The following is a 16,006-nucleotide window of genomic DNA, read 5'->3' as shown; positions in this document are numbered from 1 at the left end:
TATCTATTAGATCAGCTGCAGTGATATAAGGGGAAAGTGACAAATGTGGGAGAAGATATGGAAAATTTGGGTCATGAATTATCACTGTGAACTCAAGCGTTCATTTTGCAGAACAATCTGGAATTATTCCCAAAGGCCGATCAAATGTCTTTTCTCTGCGTCCCTTAATTCTGTTATTCAAGATGATTAAGGAAAACTGGAAAAAAGACTTCTATGTTTTAAAATGTCTACAGCAGTTCTCTCTTGGGTGGCCAAAGATCTATAAATTGCAGGAATGTCCATCAATTGGGGAATGTTTTGAAAGGGATTGAATACAACCTGAGTTAAATGGTCAGTGGCTTCAGGACTGACTGCCCATGTTCTGTTCCTCTATTTTTAAAAACTTTCAAAATTCATTTTATTTCAGTGAGTTTTACATAACCGATCAATGAAGGTGTTTTTGAGCACTCCGCTATGGACGAGATAATGTACAACATGGGGGGAAATCCAAGAGAAGTATTAGATATGACCCCTGTCCTTGAGCTCCTCATACTCTAATTGAGAATACCATGTGGAAATTTAGCCAACACACATGAGATGTCAGAATTGTCGAAATGTTCACCCTTTGTAGTGACCGGACTAGCTCTCTGGAGGATCTCGGGATCAGCCTTGGTCTTAGTGGAGGAGTGAAGGAGGCAGGAAAGCCACCAGGATGGTCAAAAGATGGAGTCTGGAGTCTTCTCTGTATCTTTGTCTGAGACTCTTGAGTTCCCAGTCCTCTCAGCTCTTAAACACCTCAATGCGATTACATCATTGCAGCACACTAAGCATGTGCCAATTGTAGAACCATTACATCACCAAATCACATTAGAATGATTGCAACATTACATCAAACTAAGTATATGTTAGTTAGAGAGCCATTATCTCCTCAAACACACTGAGGTTCTCTAATACCTTTCCAGAGTTCTGGCCTTCTATAACTCTTCTCATAAAAAAAAAGAAAAGAAAAGAAAAAAAAACTAGGAATTGTTATTGTCAGTGAAACCTCCGTTCTTGTTCCATTCTAGTCTTATTGTTCCTCGAGCCACTTTTGCAAATCCTACCTAACTCATATCAAACCATCTCCATGAAGCTTCCCTTGTCTTCCCGACTGATTTGTGAAGGGAGAAAAAAAATGGTCATCAATAATATCTAGGATGGATTCATACGTCTTGCCAACCATAATTTTCTTCTTGTAGAAGATTAACAGTCGGGAAGAGATAGACATAGAGCCATCGATTGTTAACCTGGAAGAGATTTTTAAAGAGATCTATTCCAAAGACCTCATTTTGCAGCTGTGGGAGCCAATAACTGAAGAAATTTTGACTTCTTAAGGTCACACATTAGATTATCTTTATTTGATAAGACATCGGCCTAAGGGTAGCCCTTCAGACAAGATTTAAAAAATAACGTAGGTACATGACAGTAACTAGATAAGTGGATAGCAGCACCAGATCCACATTAATCTAAAAGAAATCTTTTTGTTTTCAATTAATAGTATTTCATTTTTTTCTAATTACAGGTAAAAATGGTTTCCAATGTACATTTCTGTAAGATTTTGAGTTCCAAAATTTTTTCCCTCCTTCCCTTGGCTCTCCCCGTCCCAAGAGAGCAACTAATCTGATATAGATTACACATGTATAAGTATTTTAAACATCATTCCATATGAGTCATAATATGACAGAAGAATCAGGGCAAAAGGGCACAGCCCCCCCCCCCTTCTCCTCTGGCCTCCTTCCTCATCTCCTGCCTTCCTTGTGCCCCAGGACCCATTGGTCTGCTCTCAGGACTCCTCCCCTTCTCATGAGGACCCGATGCTGAGGGGAGAAGAGGGAAATGGGGGGGGGGGGGCTCAGTGGGCTAATCAGGTACCAGCCCAACCCCTAGACTTGGAGGGAGTGTAATGCCCGAGAAACTGAGCAAGATAGAGATTAGAGAGTATTTAATAATTTATTAAATGGGAGAGATTTACTGGGACCAAATGGATGAGACTACGGTCCCCAAGAATCCATCCCGGAATATCAGACACAAGATTCTTTTACAGGGCAACAGGAACAATGACGTAATGGCGGAGGTACCTGGGTGGGGCGGCCCTGACGGGAGGGGCGGCGCTGACGGGAGGGGCGGCCCTGACGGGAGGGGCGGCGCTGACGGGAGGGGCGGCCCTGACGGGAGGGGCGGCCCTGACGGGAGGGGCGGCGCTGACGGGAGGGGCGGCCCTGACGGGAGGGGCGGCCCTGACGGGAGGGGCGGCCCTGACGGGAGGGGCGGCCCTGACGGGAGGGGCGGCCCTGACGGGAGGGCGGCCTGACGGGAGGGCGGCCCTGACGGGAGGGGCGGCGCTGACGGGAGGGGCGGCCCTGACGGGAGGGGCGGCCCTGACGGGAGGGGCCGGAGAGGCTCCTGATATTCTAACGACGTCTGAAATGGATAAGGACCTTTATCCCCTCGAACATAAGAGGGAATGGTTAGAACCCGAGGCAGAGTAACTGAAGGGACGGTTAGGGAAACTGGGTCAGGACATTACAAGGGAGCCCTTGCACGGCGGGAGGGGAGGGGAGGGCTGTACAAGCGGGTGGGGAGAGTGTGCGATGGGGCCGGGCGTCTGCGGGCTCTCCAGGTGCCGCCTCTCTGGCTTCTCCCTCCTCGTCCATCCCGGGATTCAAACTGCAGGAATAATGTTAGTTACAGTCTCCAGGAAACGCTCCGCAATCGCCCCGCCCCGCGTCAGGGGCTCCGGCCCAGGCGGCCTCAGCGGGCGGGCTCAGGGCGGGCGCTGCCCCAGCGCCGGACGGAGGCACGAGGACGCCCCCGCTCGGGGCGTGGGGAGGAAGCTCCAGGTGCCGCAGGTTCCGCAGCGCGGCCGGACCCGCCCAGGGGGGATTCGCGGGATGGGCCTGGATAGAAGCGGAAGATTCGCGGTTCCCCAGAAATCTCCGGCACCTTCGGGGCCCTGCTTCCCGACAGGAGGCGCCTGGAGGCAGCCTCTAGAAACAAACGTGGGCTTTACCCCTCTCAGCGGGCTGAAGAAGGCGCTTCCAGGGGGGCCAGAGCCCCGGGTTTCAGGCGGGAGCTCGGAGGGAGCCTCCCTGCCCCCCACGGACGCAGGAAGGAGCAGCTGCCCCGGGGCTGGGGGGGGGGGGGCTGAGCAGGAGCGCGGGTCTCTCCCGGGCCCCCCTCACGGAGGGAGAAGGGGGACCGCGCCCTCCTTTGTAATTATGCAAATGAGCTAACGCAGAACTTAGACATGCATTTTTCCCTCCGGAATTTCCCATCACATCCCGGTCTCTTTCCTGTACAGACCCACGTTCCATCCCCAGCTCATCCCCAAAGGCTCGGGAAGCTGCGGGAAAGAAGGAGGGGGGGAACAGAACCAGGAATAAAAGGAATCGGGATAGAGTCTTCACTGCGTCAAAAAAGGCCTCCTAGTGACGTCACTCCCACCTCTGCCCCTGGGCCGCAGAGCCGCAGGGCATGCCGGGAGTCCCCCGGGGCGCAGGCGCCGCTTCCCCGGTCCCAGGTTTGTTTCTGGTTTTCCTTCCGCGCTGGGGAGGGGAGAGGCGTCCTCGCCGAGGCGGGGGCCGGGACTTCTGCTTCCACTCTGAAGGCTCCTCCCCTTCCGCGGCAGGTGGGGCCGCTCTGGCGGCGGCGTCTGGAGCTCGGGTGCAGCTTGTCCAGGCTCCCAGTGTGGGGGTGCGCGTGCGGGAGCTGCGCGGGGAGGGGGGGGGCTGCCTGAGTGCGCGCGTAGGGGGTATGTGTCTGTGCGCGCGGGCGGGGGGCTGATGCGCGCGTGGGGGCTGCTCGGGGCCTGAGCCCTGAGAGATTTTTCCTGCATGGGATGAGGTGGGGGAGGGGCGTGCTTGTGCATCCCTGTGCCATGGGGGAGGAGGGGCACTGCCGAGTGTTTATTGCGGACCCCAACTGACCCCTCCCCCACCGAGCCCCCCGTTTTGCGGGGTCTCCTCAGCAGTCGCCAATGGCCCTTTGCACACTTTGGGGAGGGAGGAGGGTTCTGTAGCTTTGCACCGTTTGCCTCAGTTTCCTCCAGTGCACAAAGGGGTGAGAATAGGCCCTCCCCTCCCCTCCCCTCCGGGAGATCCCTTCTCTGAAGCCCTGAGGACGGGGCCTGGGACACGGGGAGCACTCTCTGCAAGCAGCTCTTAGTGTGAACTTTGTCCCGTCATTTGTCTTTGCCTTTGAAGACTTGGGGTGCAGGGGGTTCCCTGGCAGGAGGGGGAGGGGGACTGGGGCTCCCATCCTGCTCCTCGCCTTGACCGATGACCCTCCAGGGGGTCCTGGGACCTCTGTCCTCATTTCCGGGACCTTGGCAGCTGGGGGTCCCATGTTACAGATGGAGAAACTGAGGCAGGCAGGGACCGGGGGCTTGGCCAGGTCACACTGGCCTTCCAGGGATTCAGGGGAAGGCCTTGTGGTCTTGACCCCATGGGGCTGAGGCTCCCGCAGTGCAGGAGACCTTAGTGTCAGAGGTGGGGGTAGGGGGAGGGTCTCCCTGCCCCCACAGGCGAGATCTCTGCCTCCTTCTCTCTGAGATCTCTCGGCCTCCTCCTGGGGAGCAGCCTCTCCCCACCGCCCCTGCCCTGAGAGATCTCTTCCTCTCTCTCATTGTGGGCAGGTCAGCATCCAGCCTGGGCAGAGAAGCCTCAGACCCCGGCCTCCCTCTCTGGGCTCCCTCTCCCTCCCCAAGCCCGGCAGGCAGAGGAGCCAAACCCGGAAGCAGAGACATGGCCCCCGGCAGCCGGAGCCCCTCGTCCCAGGTGAGTGCGCTCCCTGCTGGAGCTGAGCAGCCTCAGCCCAGGGGAGTCCAAGGGAGCCCAGGAAGCTTCCTCCTGTTGCATGGAGGGGGCCCTGGCAGGGCTGGCAGCAGGGCAGGAATCGTCCTCCTGGCACTGCCCATTTCCTGCCCCCTCAGGCCACACGGCTGCTCCCAGGGCTCTGAGTCCTCCTTTGCCAGGTCTTAGATCATCAATAAATGTTTAGAAAAAAGCTCCTCTGGGCCAAGCTCCGGGGGAACCACTGAGGGTGCAGAGGAAGGTAAAGAAAAAAAATCAGGTCCTGCCCTCAAGGAGCCTCTCAGGGGAAGAAACATCTCATGAGCTGTGTCCACACCTGCACTGGACAGTGTAGACGGGAGCCACTCTCAGAGGGAAGGTTCAGCAGTTTGGGGACCAGGAAAAGCTTGTTACAGAAAGGGAGAATTTAGCCGAGATGTGAAGGAAGCAGGAGGTGAGGGAGGAGGCCATTGCAGACAGGAGAGAAGCCATTGAAAAGGCTCAGAGTCAGGGGACAGAGGGTGCTGGTTAAATATAAGCCAGGAGGTCAGTGCCCCTGGAGCAGAGAGGAAACAGGGGTGAGAAGCTGGGGCGGGTGTTGTGGTGTCTGCCGTGTGCCAGGAGCCTCATAAAAATGGTCTCATTGATCCTGTTGTGGGAATTCTCAGGGTCCTTGGTAGGGAAAGTCAGGGAGCTCCGGGTCCAGCCAGAGAGTAAACTGCGGTTAATTTATCCAGTGGAGGGTGTGACAGACTCCATCAATGGGGGGTTACATTTCCTCAGATATCACAGAAACAATCTCTCCTCCTTACATGACCTGGGCTTTGGGTAGCATCTGTTGGGTCTCAGAGAGAGTTAGAAAGAAGTTAGGACCCAGGTTCAAAAAAAAAAAAAAAAAAAAAGGAACATTTGCTTGTTTGTTTTAAATTATTTTCAATTTAATGACATGACAAATTGTAGGATTCAGATATGTAAGATTTGGAGTTGTACATTTTTCTCCATCCCTTTCTCTCTTTTCTTCATAAAATAGTAGGCAACTTGATCTAGGTATATCCCTGCTATCATTTAAAACATATTTCCCTATTAATCTGAAGTGTAAAAAATGAAACCAATAAAAAAATTAGAAAAAAAAATAAAATAACTAAAATAAATTCTTCAATCACTTTCAGAGCCCATCTATTCTTTATTTAGTGTGTGAAAAGCCTTTTCCTTCTTGAGTCTTTTGTATTTGCCTTAGATCCTTGTGCTCCTGAGAAGAGCAAAGTCCTTCATGATTGATCATACAATGCTATTGCTGATTCTGTATATAATCTTTTCCTGGCTCTGCTGATTTGAGTTTGCATCACTTTGTTTTTTTTTCCTGAAATCTGCCTTGTTCACCATTTCTTATTGCACAATTCTCTTTCATTATATTCATATACTACAGCTTGTTCAGTCATTCCCCAACTGATGGGAATTCCCTCAGTTTCCACAATGTTGCCTCCAGGAAAGGGGATGGTATAAATGTTTTTACGTGTGTAGGCCCTTTCCCTCATTTTGTAATCTCTGTGGAATAATAACAGACCTAGAGGTGCTATTGGTAGGTCTAAAGATTTGCACAGTTTGGTTGTCTTTTGGTCATAGTTCCAAGTTCCTCTCCAGAAAGCTTAGATCACTTCACAATTCCTCTTCAGTGCACTAGTGTCCCAGTATTCCCACATTCTTTCCAACATTGATCATATTTTGTCCTATTAATCTGGTAGATGTGATGTGGTACTTTTGAGTTGTTTTTATTTGCATTTCCCTAATCAAAAGTGATTTAGAACATTTCTTTCCTACATTATTTTTTATCTCATCACCTAAAAATTGTTCATTTCCTTTGACCATTTTTCAATTGAGAAATGGTTTTTATTCTTACACATTTGATTCGGCTCTTTCTATGTATTTGGGAAATGTGGCCTTCATCAGAGATACTTGCAGTGAAGCTCATTTCCCATCTTTCTGCTTTCCTTGAAAACTACATCTTCACCAAAAGAAAAAAATGTGAATTGAGAGTTACAGTGTGAAGTCTTTTGCACAGATATTTATGTCAGAGCAAGAGAACAGGAAAAAAATTAACTGCTTGATTACTCAGGTAGTTTGGCAACATTTGCTAAGTCCTTTGTGCCTTCTTAGACAGTAACAGGACTGGAAGTGAGTGCTCTGAGTTTGGTGAAAGTGATTGGGGGTCGAGAGACATTGAAGGGGAAATGTAGCACATTGATAAAAGAATAGCATAGCATCAAATGAAGTCAGTGATGTTTTCTCAAAAATTCACTTACTACTAGATGTGTAAACGTCTGGGTCATAGGATTTGAGGGACATGATTGTACTTCCCAGAGTTAAAGAGGGAAAGAGACTGGCATTGGTTGGCAAAGAATAATGAGCAGGAAGCAGTCCCAGAATAAGGATTGGGCAGATTCTAAGGTCTCCTCAGCCAGGGTAGCCTGACCTCTGGATGGGCTCTAGGGGGCTGAGTGAAGCAGGAATCAGGGCAAGAATGTGGCATCAGAGGTCACAGCACTGGCTTTCTAAGAGACAGGTAGTGTCCCGATTAATTATCTCTCACAGAACATATTCCATTAACCAGCTCTTTATGAGAAGAGATAAAGCTTCATCACTTGTCTTGGAAGAGTCTCATGCCAGCTAGTTGAGGCCAGATTCTCTTTAAAATTCTTTTCCTGCTTCCATCTAGTTTAGATTTCAATTTAGAATCATAGGAAATTGCTAGATAATTTCTTTGTTCTCTCCTCAGTGAACACTGCTAATGGTTTCTTCCCCAGATTACATAATATTTATGTTCTCACAAAATTTTCATAGGTTTTTTTTTTATATATATAATCATTTAAGACCCTTCTTGTGAGGAGGGATGTCACATCATCCCTCACCTATACAGGTTCTATAGAATTCATTTATTATCCCTAAATCCATTGGGAGAAGCATTTTATAGTAATACATTTTTCCAGCTTTTATTATCCAACATGAATCTCATTTCAAATGAAAAATGCTTTTCTCAATATTCCACTGGGCTCTTAGGTCTGACACTCCTAAAGATTATATGAGTTTTAGGCAAATCCCATCTCTGCTTCTGTTTCCTCTTCTAAGTTGATGAGGGTTTGACTAGATGAATTCTGGAGTCTCTCAGCTCTAAATCAAGTGACTTTGGATCGTTTAGGAGTTGGTGACAATCAAGGATATCATGGTGGACTTCACTGAGGAGGAGTGGGATCTCCTGGACCCTTCTCAGAAGGAGCTGTACAAGGAGGTCATGCTGGAGAGTGTCCAGAATCTGCTGTCCCTGGGTAAGGACCATTTTCTCTCTTTTGTTGATATTCCTTATCAGTTCAAAATGAGCCCAAACAGCACAGAAGTGATCTACACTGTGTTGTATCCCAGAAACTGGATTGAGTGTTCAGTCATCCGAGGGCACCAAGTCTACATCCATTTTGGTCTTGGCTGCACCTTCATGAGTTATATAATTTACCCTCTGTCAGGTAGCTGACTTTACTGCCACAATTATGAGGTAAACTCCCTAAAAACCTGCTGAAAAGAATGGGAGAAGATTCTGATAAGATGGCACAATAGGACAGGAAATACTTAGCTCCCTAAGAATCTCCCCTAAAACAAAAAATAAATGCCTCACAATTCATTTTGAGCAGCAAAAGTGACCCAAACTGCAGAAGTTGTCTGGATCTTAAGAGGATCATAGGAAATCTCATCTCCCTAAGTAGAGATTTGGCCCAAATGAAGAAGGAGAAGAAAAGGCCCTGTTCTAGAGAAAACTTCTCAGATGAAGATCTCATGTCTCAGATACTCAACGGGATAGGATGAGGTAGTTTCTGATGGAAGAAATTAAAAATATTTATAGCCTTATGAGAAATATTCTAACATTATTGATTAGGGGAAAAAACACCATTTTGATATCAGGTTGAAGACTCTAATATATGTAAAATACCGTTTATTATTTAACCCTGAGGGGTCACTTCATTTGCCAATGCCCTTGCTGTACTCGGTAGTTTACATTACCAGTCTCTCCTAATTCCCAGGACGTCAGAGAACCTCTGGCCATTGACCTTTGCAGTGTCAACGAATTCTACCCAGCTGCCTCCTCTGAGGCTTTCATTTGTCTCTGGCTACAATTTCTTGAATCGTAGTTTAATAACCAATAGCGCACTCAAGAACAGCCATGTGCAAACTTAAAGTCTTTATTATACTTGCTCAAATAATGCCCTGACCTGTTAACTCCCAAAGAGGGTCGGGAATTAAAAAATTCCCCAAAGGCACATGCTCGGCATTAGGCCAAATTACAGTCCAAACCAAATTGTACACATAGTTTTACACATAAAAAGAACTGAACCTCTTCTCCATGGCAGGGTAGTCAGTAAATTCCTTAAGACAATAATATCTGAGGTAAACCAACAGAACACTAAGGAGAATTTCTCCAAGTGATGTCCATGTGGCTTGTTCATTTCCCTCCTTAGCTTTAGCCACTGAACTGAACTCTTTCTGTTCTGAATGTTGTAACCTTTCTCTCCTTTCTCTATCTCACCCTCTAATTCTGTTAACTCTTTTTTAACTTTTATATTTTATGCTTTATACTCTCAATCATGACTATTAGCTCTAGATTGTTCCCTTGCTGAGCTATGTAGCCTGATAGTGAACATGTGGGTCTCTCACAGACCAGGTATTCATCTGGGAGTTAACAGGTCAGGGCATTATGTGAGCAAGTATATAATTTCTTTTTAAGAAATCATAGCTAGACTAATTGTACAATATTTCAGAGTCTGATTCTTTTTGTACAGCAAAATAACGGTTTGGTCATGTATACTTATTGTGTATCTAATTTAACATCTACTGGTCATCCTGCCATCTGGGGGAGGGGGTGGGGGGTAAGAGGTGAAAAATTGGAACAAGAGGTTTGGCAATTGTTAATGCTGTAAAGTTACCCATACATATAACTTGTAAATAAAAGCCTGTTAAATAAAATAAAATAAAATTAAATTAAATTAAAAAAAAAAAAAAGAAATCATAGCTAGAGACCTCTGAAGGCCTCAGCGGAGACAGCTGAGTAGAATTAGTTGACACTGCAAAGGTCAGTGGCCAGAGGTTCTCTGCCACCCTGGGAATTAAGAGAGACTGGCAATGTAAAATACCACGTAATGGTAGGGCATTCACAAATTAAGTGACTGCTCAGGGTTAAGTAATAAATTGTATTTTACAAATATATTGTTGCTGAAATGATGAACTTATCCACTCAATTTGGAGAACAATCTGCACTTATGATGAAAGAGATGTAAAGTTGTTTGACTCCAAAATACCACTAGAAGGTCTGTTTGCCAAAATGATTAGGAAAAAAAGAAGCAAATGTATAGGTTTTAAAAGATTGCTAGGACCTCTCTTTTTGAATGACAAAGAGCTAGAGACTTTGGATATGCCATCAATTCATGAATGGCTAAAGAAGAATGGAATAAGACCTAATATCAATGAATAATAGCTTCAGCAGTCATTAATGATGGTGTATTAAGAACTTTATGAAACAGTTAAGCCCATCTCTTCCATATTACAACCTTATTGCTAATGAATGTAATTCCATCAGCATTAGGCAGCTTAGATAGCTCTTCGGTCCATAAATAATCTTCAGGCATTATAAAAGAGCTTCAAATTAGTACACTCAATATAAAAATGAACTTTATCTGCCTTTATGTACTGGGCCAAAAGTCCAACATGTCTGTAACCTTTGCTTAAACTTTTGAGAGAGTTTAAACACTGCCTTCCAAGAGATGGATGATCAAAAGTTCTTATAAATCTTGTAGAGTTCTCATTTTTCATTTAATGCCTTCTGAATTTCCTCATCATTTTTATCAAACCAATTGGATGTTTACTTATTTCCCAGATGAGTAAATATGGTACTATCCAACAAATCTGTGAAAGCTGTCTACTCCTTACCTTCTCTACAATTTTCAATTGTGTATTGGCTCAGTTTTCACTCTAAATTAGCAAATACTATTCCAGCACAAAGAAAAGTCTAATCTACTGTCATTAAGTATTTGGTAGCCATCTTGGCCTTGGGCCCCTGCCTTTGCTGAATGTGTATTTTAATTTGGGAGAGGATAAGTGTCTAATTGGTCCAGTACTTCGAGATGCACATCTCACATATTATCGATCTCTTTTTTATTTTTTTTTATTTTTTTTTCTGAGGCATTTGGGGTTAAGTGAAGTGCCCAGAATCACACAGCTAAGAAGTGTTAAGTGTCAGAGGTCAGATTTGAACTCAGGTTTTCCTTTTTTCTAGGCTGGTGCTCTGTACTCTTCACCACCTACCTGCCTCCAGTCTGTCTCTTTAAAATGATTTGGAGTATTAAAAGCCATTGTTTGCACTGAGTACACCCATGAAGTTTTGTATATTTAATTTGGTGACAAGCTGCAATGACTCTTATATAACATTGCTATTTGTGTTTATTTATGTGTGTATGTCTTTTTGTGTATTTATGTTTGTGTCTTTTTCAGATGTAGAAACTGGGTTCCCAGTAAATGAGATGAGTAACAAGCTGGGAATCCTTGTGGAAGAATACGACCTGCAAAGATTCATGGACGATGGTCCCTGTGACTTCAATTTTAAGGAATTGCATGATTTTATTCTCAAAACAGATAAATATGCAAAGAGTGATTCTGAATTGTATGAAATTGGAAAGAGACTCAGATGGACTTCTATCCTAAATCACTGTAAGAAAATGGCCTCAGGAAGTGATTATCTTCAAGATAGTGAATGCAAGAAATGCTTCACTGAAGAGGTAGAGCTGTTGGTTCCAGGTAATCAATGGGATATAGCTGTGAAGTGCAATTCAGACCTCAGTGGCCATCAGAAAAGTGATACTGAAGAAATGCTTTCCATAAGTAATAATGATGAGAAGGCTGTCAGTCAGAACTCTAATCTCCTTACTCATCAGCAAATGCATATTGGAAAAGAACCTGATGAACCCAACGAATGTGAAGCAACCTCATCCTATCTCTCATCTCTTCCTTATCACCCTGGAATGAAAAGACCTGGATATGATCAGTGCGGGGAAGCCTTTGGTTGGAATCCAGCTCTTGCTAGCCTGGAGAAGGCTCATCCTGGAGAGGTGTCTCATGAATGTACTGAATGTGGGAGAACTTTCTATTACAGATCATTCCTGATTGACGATCAGAGAATCCACCCTAGAGAGAATCTTTATTTATGTCTTCAGTGTGGAAATCCTTCCATATGTAATCAAGGTGAAGAAAATGGTACAGATATCTCTAGTCTATCAAAATATAAGAAAACCCACATTAGAGAGAAGGCTCATGAATGTAATCAATGTGGAAAGACTTTTAGATCGAGTTCCCATCTTGCTAGACATGAGGGAATCCACACTGGAGAAAAACCTTTTAAATGTAGTCAGTGTGGAAAGACTTTCAGATATAGCTCCCACCTTGCTACACATCAGAGAATCCACACTGGAGAGAGACCTTATAAATGTAATTATTGTGGAAAAGCTTTCACACGGAGCTCCAGTCTACCTAAACATCTGAAAATCCACACTGGAGAAAAACCTTTTAAATGTAATCATTGTGGAAAGACTTTCACACAGCGTGCCCATCTTGCTTTACATCAGAGAAAGCACACAGGAGAAAAACCTTTTAAATGTAGTCAATGTGGAAAGGCTTTCAGTTGCAGCTCAAGACTTGCTAGGCATCAGAGAATCCACTCAGAAGAGAAACCTTTCAAATGTATTCAGTGTGGAAAGGCTTTCAGACAGAGTTCCAATCTTGCTTTACATCAGAGAGTCCATACTGAAGAGAAACCTTTTAAATGTATTCAGTGTGGAAAAGCTTTCAAATTCTCCTGCAATCTTGTTACACATCAAAGAATTCACACAGGAGAAAAACCTTTCAAATGTAATCAGTGTGGAAAGGCTTTCAGACAGAGTTCCAGTTTTGCTTTACATCAAAGAGTTCACACTGAAGAGAAACCTTTTCAATGTAATCAATGTGGAAAGGCTTTTAAATTCTCCTCCAATCTTTTTACACATCAAAGAATCCACACTGGAGAAAAGTCTTTTAAATGTAATCATTGTGGAAAGGCTTTCACATTCAAGGGAGGTCTTAGCAAACATCAGAAAATTCATACTGGAGAGAAACCTTTTCAATGTAAGCAATGTGGAAAGGCTTTCAAATTCTCCTCCAATCTTTTTACACATCAAAGAATCCACACTGGAGAAAAGTCTTTTAAATGTAATCATTGTGGAAAGGCTTTCACATTCAAGGGCGGTCTTAGCAAACATCAAAAAATCCACACTGGAGAGAAACCTTTTCAATGTAATCAATGTGGAAAGGCTTTCATAAAGAGAGCCAATCTTGCTTTGCACCAAGGAATCCACACAGGAGAAAAGGCTTATAAATGTATTCAATGTGGACAGGTGTTTGCAAACAGGTCCCTCCTTATTACACATCAGAGACTCCACATTGGCAAGAAACCTTTTGAATGTAACCAATGTGGAAAGACTTTTATAAAGAGAGCCAGTCTTGCTTTGCACCAGACAATCCACACAGGAGAAAAGCCCTATAAATGTAATCAATGTGGAAAGGCTTTCACACGCAAGGGAGGTCTTAGCAGACATCAGAAAATCCATACTGGAGAGAAACCTTTTGAATGTAATCAATGTGGAAAGGCTTTCATATATAATTACAGGCTTACAGAACATCAGAGAATCCACACAGGAGAAAAGAGTTATAAAATGTAATTGATGTGGAAAGGCTTTTATTTGCAAGAGAGACCTTGGTAGACATCAGAAAATACACCCTCGAGATAAACATTTTAAATGTAGCCAATATGAAAAGGCTTTTACAAACAAGTCCCTCCTTGCTACACATCAGAGAATCCACATGGGAGAGACACCTTTTGACTGTGGAAAGGCTCTTATACTTACTGCCTGTCTTGCTAGACATCAGAGAACTCACAGTAGGAAGGAAGCTTTTGAAAGTATTCAGTGTGGAAAGGCTTTGGCCAGAAGTGAAACCAAACCTTATTGAACATCAAAAAACCCACACTGGAGAGAAACGTTTTGAATGTAGTCGGTGAGGAAAGGATTTTCTGCAAAGATCCTTTCCAGCTGCACATCAGAGAATCCTCACTACAGAGAAAACTTATAAATGAAATTAATGGGGCAAAGGCATTCAACTACAAATCCAAGATTGGTAAACATCAGAGAATCCCCACTAAGGAGAAGCATTATGATAATAATAAATGTGAGATGATTCCACAAAGAGTTCCCATCTGGTTGTATATGAGACAATCCACACTGGAGAGAAACTTTATAAATGAATTCAGTGAGGAAAAGGTTTCAGAGAAATAGTCCTGCTCAACATCACAGTATCCACACTGGAGAGAAATGTTTTGAATGTACTCAATGTGAAATGATTTCATTCTGAGTTGGAATCTTTCTAAATATTAGAGAATCCACACTGGAGCCAAATCTCATGAGTGTGGTGAATATAGCAAAGCTTTGAGGTATTCTGCGCTTATTTAAGAGAAGAAGGTCCCCATTTGAGGGAGACTTTATGCACGTGACAACATGGTAATTAATACCTTCCAGCACCAATCATCTCTTAATTCCCACCTCAGAATTCATGTAAGACAAAATCTGATCATTGTCATGGATAAGGAAAGACACTCAAATGCAATTTTTCTCTATTGGCAAGATCGCATTGAGCAGCAGATGCCTGGGTGCTCAGTGGGGAAAGGCTTTCAACGAGAGATCATCTCTTACTTTCTCTCTGAGGATTCATTGAAAAGTCTTAGAAATAGACTTGGGGCTGTGCTTTTTCCTGGAGGAGGAGGAGGATTAGTAGACAACCTTATTCTAGTGGAAGGAAGATGGATAAAGGCTGTGCTTGTAGGAAGGGCTTCTCCTACAGGTGATACTTGACTATCCTCAGGAGAAATACTTATGGAGATGAAACTTGGGGATCTCATTCACAAGGAAAGGCCTCCTTCTGCAGCACAGCCTTCATTAGACTTTGAAGAGAATGAAATATTCATGAAATAGCCCAAATTTCCATTCTGTTAGGAGGGAGGAATCACATAAAACAGACTGCAGGAGAAACTGAGGCAGAGTTTTAAGCCAAACTCTTTATTAAAGGAGTCTGTTTCTCTCCCAACCAAGTAGAACCCAGACCTGGCTCTCCCATCTGAGGTGCCACCTTCTTTCTGGGCTCTGTTACAGGAATACAAGTATCAGTAGAACAGCATTTCATTGGTTACTGTAAAATGCGTTGGCTAAAATATGGATACCACCAGGGCCAGAGGGTTTCAGGATGGCCAGTGCAGGAAATCTATCCACTGACTAGATGGTCATAAGCTGGATGATGTCCCTTGGCTTGGGCCAGGGAAGATGGGAACTTTAAGTGATCAGGAGATGGATGAGCCATTCCTGGGGTTGGGCAAGTGCAGACCACCCATCCCCAAGAACATTTCAGGGAGAACTTGGGGGCTTTCCACCATGACAGGTTGGCATGTGGGGAAACAGGATGGAGAAAGTTCTTGTCATCATTCTCACGATAGTGAACTTAGGGAAGTCGGCCTCGTGCATGTTAGAGAAATAGGTTCTATTATACAAGCCTGAAGTCTGCCCAAAACCTCTAACAGAAGGTGAATTGCTCATTCTTGTTCTTACTATCAAATGACTATTAAATGTTACTAAATGAACAATCAGGAACAATCCTTGTCTACCATAAAATCATAATGGACTGATTAATACTGATTCAGCGTTGAGGGGGTTCCCCAGTAAGTCAGCTTTCTCACTGCGCATAAAACTCCATACGTGTAATGGTTTTTGCCCAAAATCCCAATGTTCGTCAGGGCTCCTAGATTGTTCTTGATGGTCACAGACTATGATTCTTTCAGCCATCCCCCAATTACTTGGTGTTTGTTTTCTGTGGTTTCTGCCACAAAATATTCTTGTATAAATGTTTTGCTAACCAGATGTGAATTTTTGTGTCTGTCTTTCTGCCACTTGGCAACCTGGATTAAATGTGGCGTTTGAATCCCCAAGGCCGAGTTCCAGTTTCTTCTCTGGCTCTTCCAGGCTGTATGTTGTATGTAGGCCTCTCATGTAACCTGATCCTTCCCAAGTTTTCCCATCTGTGGAATGGGGAGAACA

The 16,006-nt window shown here is 44.5% G+C and overlaps 2 protein-coding genes across 5 annotated transcripts in view; both read left to right on the top strand.

Annotated features, from left to right (window-relative positions):
* The window catches only part of LOC100914984 (zinc finger protein 454-like), a 388,067-nt gene that overhangs the window by 211,228 nt on the left and 160,833 nt on the right, over positions 1–16,006 (top strand). The gene's annotated exons all lie outside the window — the stretch shown is intronic.
* LOC111720293 (zinc finger protein 345-like) lies at positions 2,475–15,733 on the top strand. 3 transcript variants are annotated; one of them, XM_031963999.1, is made up of 5 exons: positions 2,475–2,858; positions 3,320–3,538; positions 4,652–4,793; positions 8,002–8,128; positions 11,334–15,733. In XM_031963999.1, the coding sequence occupies exons 3-5, from the start codon at positions 4,761–4,763 to the stop codon at positions 13,586–13,588; spliced, it is 2,415 nt and encodes an 804-aa protein (XP_031819859.1). In that variant the 5' UTR covers positions 2,475–2,858; positions 3,320–3,538; positions 4,652–4,760; the 3' UTR covers positions 13,589–15,733. The 3 variants fall into 3 exon arrangements, with proteins under 3 accessions (XP_031819859.1, XP_031819858.1, XP_031819860.1); XM_031963998.1 differs by lacking the exon at positions 2,475–2,858 and having other exon boundaries at positions 3,045–3,538; XM_031964000.1 differs by lacking the exons at positions 2,475–2,858; positions 3,320–3,538 and adding an exon at positions 3,598–3,711.

This window comes from Sarcophilus harrisii, chromosome 3 (genome assembly GCF_902635505.1).
Source record: "Sarcophilus harrisii chromosome 3, mSarHar1.11, whole genome shotgun sequence".
NCBI lineage: Eukaryota > Metazoa > Chordata > Mammalia > Dasyuromorphia > Dasyuridae > Sarcophilus > Sarcophilus harrisii.
Note: the sequence above shows the minus strand (reverse complement) of the source record. Positions and strands in the feature narration are given on the sequence as shown.

Bases quoted from the DNA above. Each gene is read 5' to 3' on its own strand.
- LOC111720293 (XM_031963999.1), top strand. From the start codon at position 4,761: ATGGCCCCCGGCAGCCGGAGCCCCTCGTCCCAG. The intron at 4,794-8,001 runs GTGAGTGCGCTC...TGGATCGTTTAG, and splicing joins GCCGGAGCCCCTCGTCCCAG to GAGTTGGTGACAATCAAGGA. The intron at 8,129-11,333 runs GTAAGGACCATT...TGTCTTTTTCAG, and splicing joins CCAGAATCTGCTGTCCCTGG to ATGTAGAAACTGGGTTCCCA.